We start from the raw sequence: 7,725 nt of genomic DNA, 5'->3' as shown, positions 1-7,725 counted from the left end.
GCACAGTCATTAAAGGGGATAGACGTAGTTTTCTGCTGCGGCCAAATTTTCGTTTCGATTGACCGCCGTGTCTCAGTCGGTGTTTCGGTGTTGCCAATTCGGCAGACCGAAAAAGTATATGATTGATGCAACTGTCGTACTTGTAAAATTGTACGTAAGCAATATCGTACGTGGTTCGCGTTTGATCCTCAGTTATGCGTTAGTTGGGTAATCTATGATCGATGAAGCTGTATTGTTTAATCAGTATTGTTTCGTTTATTCAAGCCATATACAGAGCATTTACTTAATATGTTATAGCGAAGATCCTGAACTTCTGGCAGGCAATCATGGTTACTTACAAATAGTGCGATAGGGACCATACTTGCCTGCCTGTTTTTTTGGTGGATAAAGGTTTGACTCCCTGTTTTCTCTTTCTCTGTAAGTATCGTAGTTCAACATATTTATATCTGATCATGTTCAGACGATGTTCAAACTTAATTTGCCCGCATTCATTTTTACTGCGGAATCTACACTTCAAATAATATTTTATAACATGCAGACTGATAACAATGTTTATGTTTGTTGAGAGATATTTGATCGTCTGCTGAAGTTATATAAAATGTTATTGTTTTCAATGATATCATTGATGTAGGACGAGTCAATGGCAGAATGTCACAGAATGGCGGATGTAGTCTTTATTGAGAAAGCTTAAGAAGATTACAAAGTAAACTAGTCTTGATAAGAGCATTAGTTGGTATTAGGTAACAGATACCAAGTTTATCGCCTAATACTCTGATACCAACTAATACCATAATAACAAGTATGTAACATTATTGAAGTCTGTTATGACTTATGACATAAAATGTTAAAATGTGTATAATTTCTAAATGAAGAAACTTCTAACTGCACAGCCGGGCTAGCCGAAGTGACAATCGTTGACGTTGACGCTACGTGGCGATCTAAACACAGTCTGTCTCTGTCGCGCCACTCGGGCCACTACAGAAGAGCGATAGGGAGAGCTAGCTACGATAAGCTTAGGCAGCGTCAGCGATTGTGATTTTGGCTAGGTAACACTGAGCTGCTGGTATAAACACGAAAATCATTTGTATAGTTCGCAACAGCAAATCAGCATGTTATTAACTATTGATTACGTTATTGCCTATTGGTACTTTGCACACCTTTATCGTTTAGCAACTTTGATGCTGACTATATTTTTAGCAATTAATGAGTTAAGTGCGAGGTAGGTACCTGTACAAAATTGTCATCACTTTTATGTACGGTACCAACGTTATGGAATCTATTTTGAATGGATACTTTGTTATGAGGAGTACTTTATAGTCTAACGATGAAAATTCACTCGCAATGAATATTAACTTATATAATTCCGTATTGGCTATAATTTTATGAGAAGTGGAGGCTAGGAGCAAATGATCACGTTAGTACGCCTACGAGCGTAGGCCTTTTAGTAAACTAGAAGCATAGAATTCATAAGTTGCTCCTTGCTGCTTCTTTCGAGGTGACTCAGCGGTTTTGATGTTGTGTATAGATAATGTTATATTTTATTTTTATGTCGCAACCTCAATGGTTTAATCTACGCAATGTCCCTATTTTCTTTTAGCCATTATCCAAATCCATCCTCACAGTGAAATGTCCAAAAATGATTAAATATTACATTTCACTTTGGGGATGGCGTCTAAAAGGCATCTAGTTTAAAATGGTTTAATTTCCATTTCGAATGCCAGATGTGTATTTTTATTATATTTCGGTAGTAGGTGTATCTGTAATGAATTAGTTTTAATCCATGTATTTACTTGATATTACTTCTATTGTACATTTAATAGAATTATTTATGAAATTTTAGGTAGACGGTTTTATACTGAAATGAGGTCGGGTGAAACATTACGGAGAGATGTCCAGAAATACAAATACATGTCGAATTGTAACAATAGTTATTATATTGCCAGATATATATGTTTCATAGATGTGAAGATAACAGTTAAGTACCTATGTCTTAACGCATAAGTTTAAATTAAGTGCTGAGTGGACGCTCGAAGCGTATTCTTTGCCGGCTTTTGGGGGTCGCGCGTTAGCGTCTCTACTGTACTGGGACGCTCAAAGCGGAGTGTTTGGGGGGCATGCACCAGGGCGTTGGATTAGGTTGCAAGTTATATGTGATTTGAACAGTTTGAAGTAATGTGAGTACATTTGCAATCGGTCCAACTGGTATAGGTATGTATTTGTTAAACTTATGTGTCCCATACATGATATGGCGCAGCCGGTAGGATTAGAACCTAAGGGACTCTGATTTATGATTTGTAGACACTGATGATCCAACTCGAGGGTCCACTCAGGCCTTACGCTAAAAAGTTGATGCTGTACTTTTTCGCCGCTTTTGTACTTTACCGTAGGTAGACGTTCCGAGTTCCGACTTTCTTCAGCAGATAAGAGCATTGCAACGTCCGTGGTAAGAGGGAAGGGCCGACCGCGCTCTGTACAATCGTAGACCCCATTTATTTCTCTGAATATTGACACTTTGAATAATATATTACACAAGCCGTTGTATTATAAAACAGCATCTTTGTTTTTTCGGTTATGGAATTATTTATAGTTAGGAATTTAATATTTTTAATGAATATTGTGGTTGCTTCTAAATCTTATATCTTATATTCAAATTATTTGGAAAGTCATTAGAAATGGCATAGCTGGTTAACATACAATAAATTGTGATAATATTTTCCCTCATTTCAATATTCAGGGTACAGATTAGTATTCTTCCAGAAACGTTCGTATTCGTAATGCTAGGTCAGACAGCGTCAGTACGTATTGTACTGAGACTGACTGAAATAGAATGACACGTTCGTGCGTTTTCGTAAAAATATGAAGGAAAAGTTTTTCGCATTACATCTCCAAGAACAAACGGGCCTCTCGCTTGTTTTTGCCCAGAGCGTGGAAGTTGTGGAATGAGCTACCTTCTGAGGTGTTTTACCTTGCGTTATGATATGGGGTTCTTCAAGAAGCAGGCCTTTAGGGTTCTCAAAGGTCGGCAACGCATAAGTGGCTCACCTGATGTTGCTTATGTCCATGGGCGGCGATGACTGCTTCCCATCGGGCGGCTCGTCCGCTCGTTTGCTGCCTATTTCATTAAAAATAAAAACCTGGCTTTTTATGGAGAGACTTTATATAGGTATTTCAAAAACACGCTTTCCTATAGTGATGGAATCGTCTATTACCGGTGAAGTACAGAAGCGCCTTATGGCTGAGCAGTGCTTAGGCGCAGTAGTTGACAGAAAACGTTTTATTGCCACTGTTAGCAGACTGAACTCGAGAGCCTTGTAACTTGTTTCATTATAACGAATCCAAAATACCTATACTTGTTTTATTCAATTCATAAACTTTACCTATTAGTGCGTTTTCACATTATCCGAATTTCAATCCGATATCGGATGTAGGACCGATATCCGATATTTAAGCCGCCATCTTTGGTTTTTTCCCTTGAAATCCTTCTGACGTCCGATATCGGATCGGATAATGTGAAAACTTGTCAATTTGATGCATTTTATCAGGCGGGGCTAAAAATAGTGGCACGGACTCGTCAAAGTTACCAACCTACTAGTCACCTGGCGATCTTACATATAATATTATCTGATGTTATAAAGTAGAGATGGGCCGAATATTCGGTATTCGCCATATTCGGTAAGTTTTTCAATGTTTGTATTCGGCCGAATAGTTCGGTTACATTGCCGAACATTTACCGAATAAAGTAAATAAATAGAGTAAGTTGTTTCGTAATTCATCGGATAATGACTTCTTACATACTCGTATTTCAACGTTCTAAGGAACTACCAAAGCGAGTTAAAGATGCGTTAAAATATATAAATACATTAATTTTGTAAAAAAGTAAAAATAACATATTAACTATAAAACTCATACATATTTAAAAATATTTTAAGCGGGTTACTCACGTATTAAGTCGATATAGCGTTCGACATGTTTCGGTTCAATTTCGAGAACCTTTCTCAAGAGCAGCGACCCCGCCTTTACATGTCGAGAGCGCGACGCATACTGCGGGCGCTTGCTCGGTGCGCGCGGCTGCTGAGGACGGGCGCAGGGGGGGTTGAACCGAAACATGTCGAACGCTATATCGACTTAATACGTGAGTAACCCGCTTAAAATATTTTTAAATATAAAAATAACATAGTTTAAGAAACAAAAACCAAAATTTCCTTATGCAATAAATTATAGGAACATTAAGAGCCTTAGTAAGATACATGTACCCATTACCAATCATTGAGAAGTTTTTAAATCTAAGCCAGGATTTTAAATATGGCGGAACCGAATATTCGGCCGAATGTTCGGTTCGGTAACAGCTGAACCGAATGTTCGGCCGAATATTCGTATTCGGCAAAGTCCGTATTCGGCCCATGTCTATTATAAATTATGTATTCTTAACGATTAAGGTTTTACTTTAAGGTAGATAAATAACAAGTGTTTGCTACAGATAAAACCGTCGCGACGGTATTTTTATGAAATCAGTATAACATTATTATCATGATAAAAGTAAACAATTATAGTATCACACAATATTATAATGCCTAAATTAAATACGAATATAAAGGTCAGTCTCGAGGACAAAATGTATAGTCGTATCAATATCACTAAAATCATCATCAACAAGTACCTCAACCAAAGTCACGTTACCGGCTAGTTATAGATGTAACAAGGTACGATATGTTTAGGCACACCTCGGACACTGGCGATCAAATATATGAAAGAGGCGCGTTCCTAGCACACAGTCTAAGCTCGTGTAGATGAACGCGTACTATGCTTATATGAGTGAAATATGACAGGTCGACTGTTCTCGTTTTTGACAGGTGGTAACTGTGAGGTAACCGAGAGGGGGTGTGCCGCACTTTCAGCGGGGAGCGGGAGTGGCCATACTGTACGATAGTACTTTTCATTATACTGTGGTTTAAGTAAGTATGTGTTGTTTCTGAAACCGTTAACTTTTCAGCACGGTTAGCATATGATTGTCGCGAGAGTATGTCGCCGCGAGATAGACTAGCCGTCCTTACAATTAGAAGATGTGTGATCAATGTCGTGGCGACATACTCCGGCGGCAATCATGTGCTAACCCTGCAGGAATACTCTATATGAACCAAGATCTGTTAGTTTCAGTCCCTATATTGGATGCCAACAGACATTACGATGTTGTTTCGCCTTGTTTTGGATATCTTTAAGATTTGGATCATTGCCTGACGGTGAGCTGAAGCGGCAACCCTCCTTTGACGCCCTGCACGACGTTGGTCGTGCAGTCCACGGGCGGCACCCGCTGGGATGTCGGCGCGGGCACCACGCTGCACGCCTGTAGCACCGCGGCCAGCCCGGCTAGCGACTGCATCTCCCCTAGCCGGGACCCTGGGGAAGTTATTACATATAAGTGTACACACTACACACGCAGAGGCAGCATTTTAAGTCTTATACTCAACCGCGTTCCTACTAAATGTCGACTTTGCCTTCGTTTAAAGTTGCTTAGGTATTTGAGACATATTTGATGTGGCTTTAAATCAATGTTTTCTATTCTATTCTATATTTTTCGGAACTTATGTGCGAAAACTGCGAAATGTCATTTGATATTTGCCAGTCGCTTTTCGGTGAAGAAAAACATCGTGAGGAAACCGGACTAATTCCAATAAGGCCTAGTTACCCTTTGGGTTGGAAGGTCAGGTGGCAGTCGCTTTCGTAGTTGTCACAGGGAACCCCAGGCTCCCATGAGCCGCGGCAAATGCCGGGATAACGCAAGGAGGATGATGATGATTTGTATTACGTACCTATACACGCCCTAGGTCCATCTCCGAAGGGCAAATATACATATTTATGTCGCTTCTTTATTTCCTCAGGAGTGAATCGCTCCGGTCGGAACTCCCGCGGATTGTCGAAGTACTTCTCGTCGTTTTGTAGCGCTTCCACCGGCACCACGATCCTCACTCCAGGGTCCACGGTCAGCCCCAGCTCAGCAAACGTGTAGGGCCGCGCGCACAAGCGGTTCAGCACGCCCAGCGACGGAAACATCCTCATTGCCTCCTTAAAAGCCATGCTCAGCAGTTTCATTTCTGCCACGGCGTCGTAGCACAACTTGTTATCATAATTCCGAAGCACTTCATCGATCTCCGTTTGTATTTTTAATTGTAATTCAGGATTATATGCGAGCTGGTGCAAAGTGTAACTCGTGGCCGACGAGGACGTTTCAAAACCCGCGGCAAAGAATACGAACACCTGGGCCGCCATCATTTTCAAATCCATTTCCATGTCCACAGTCACAGGCGTACCGTCCGGGTTCCGGTGCTCGATTGATTCCCCTACGATCTTTCCCTTGCCTTCTAACTCCAGGAGCAGGTCTATGAAATCATGGCGGTCTGAGGGTTTGCCTTCTCTAACTTCTCTTATATTTTTTACGAATCTGAAAAAAGCATCATCGAGTGATTGCTCTCCTACATGAATGTAGGATCTGAGTGGCGGGAACAAGTCCCACATCATGTGCTTTAGAATGACCGGCAACGGTCTTGCAAATAATTGTCTGCCGATCTTTCTGAAGTGTGAGTCTTCGTCGCCGAGGGAGTTGGTGTCGACGCCGAAGCCGCAGGCGGCGATGAACTCGGTGGTGAAGCGCGCCATGAGCTCGCGCGCGTCGACGGCGCCGGCGCCGGCGCCGGGGCGGGCCGCCGCCGCGCGCACCGCGCCCTGCAGACGCTCCGCGCACCGCACCACCAGCGGGAACATCGCCTTCAGCCGCGCGGTCGTGAACGCCGGCGTCAGCCGCTGCCGAGTCAGCTTCCACAGGTCGCCTTCAGCGTGAAACAGACTCGCCAGCAACGGCTCCACATCCGGATTCCTTCCAAGGCCTCGTCGAAAAAAATATGCAAAATCATTGCTTAACACATTTCTCACTATATCTGGGTCTCTTATGTAAAGCTCGGGAGTGGATCCTCTGTAGTATCCGACAACTTTCTCATCAGGAAACCGGTTGTATAAGTCATTGGCTACCTGTGTAGTGCTTTGTCGTCCGAAGAAGCCTTTGAGGTTGTTTCCGAACAAGAACACGGGCGGGTCGTGTTTGATGTGCCTCTTGGCCCAGTAGTCGTGGTTCCGAGTACCAAAATAGTACACGAGAATCACTAATAACGCTACTAGCACAAGAATCATCTTCAATGCTTGCAAATCAAAGTAGAACTAAAACGTTTTTAAAATACCGTTATCTTGAGTGGGTAACAGGTTAACAAATAGGCATTTATACAAAACAAACTTACCTACTATTTAAATGATTATGTGTTTTATATCCTTTACTACTGAGGCTATTTTAAAACCAGGAGTCGTTCCTTATCTGTGTTCATAACATAAGATAATTCATATAGGTAAGTTCAGTACGGGCAAGTGTAGCTACGGGACAAGTGCGAATGGCCTTCGTGTTACGTCAAAGTAGGTAATGAATGGAGATACTAATAATGATAATAATGTCTTTTAATGATAATCTTGCTAAAATCTTATTATGAGTTGATAAATAAATAAAAAAATAAATATAATAGGACATTCTTACACAGAGTCTCACGGTAAGTTCGACAAGGCTTTTGTTGTGGGTACTAAGATAACGATATATATTATCCAAATACTTAATACATAGAAAAGATTCATGACTCAGGAACCCAGGGTTCGAACCCAGAGCGCGCCTTTTCTTCTTTAATAAGGCTTATT

General features: G+C 41.4%; 1 protein-coding gene across 1 annotated transcript; it reads right to left on the bottom strand.

Moving 5' to 3' along the window:
- Positions 1 to 4,472: 4,472 nt before the first annotated feature.
- LOC125226004 (cytochrome P450 6B6-like) lies at positions 4,473 to 7,220 on the bottom strand. Its single transcript, XM_048129819.1, has 2 exons — positions 5,808 to 7,220; positions 4,473 to 5,394 (listed from the first exon to the last, which is right to left on the bottom strand). Exons 1-2 carry the CDS (start codon positions 7,177 to 7,179, stop codon positions 5,225 to 5,227), a joined length of 1,542 nt encoding a protein of 513 aa, XP_047985776.1. The 5' UTR covers positions 7,180 to 7,220; the 3' UTR covers positions 4,473 to 5,224.
- Between the last annotated feature and the right edge of the window lie 505 nt (positions 7,221 to 7,725).

This window comes from Leguminivora glycinivorella, chromosome 5 (assembly GCF_023078275.1).
Source record: "Leguminivora glycinivorella isolate SPB_JAAS2020 chromosome 5, LegGlyc_1.1, whole genome shotgun sequence".
NCBI classification, from domain to species: Eukaryota; Metazoa; Arthropoda; class Insecta; order Lepidoptera; family Tortricidae; genus Leguminivora; species Leguminivora glycinivorella.
Note: the sequence above shows the minus strand (reverse complement) of the source record. Positions and strands in the feature narration are given on the sequence as shown.

Coding starts and splice junctions, on each gene's coding strand:
- LOC125226004 (XM_048129819.1), bottom strand. CDS start 7,179: ATGATTCTTGTGCTAGTAGCGTTATTAGTGATTCTCGTGTACTATTTT. Junction 5,395..5,807: donor TGGACCTAGGGCGTGTATAG/GTACGTAATACA, acceptor TAACTTCCCCAG/GGTCCCGGCTAGGGGAGATG.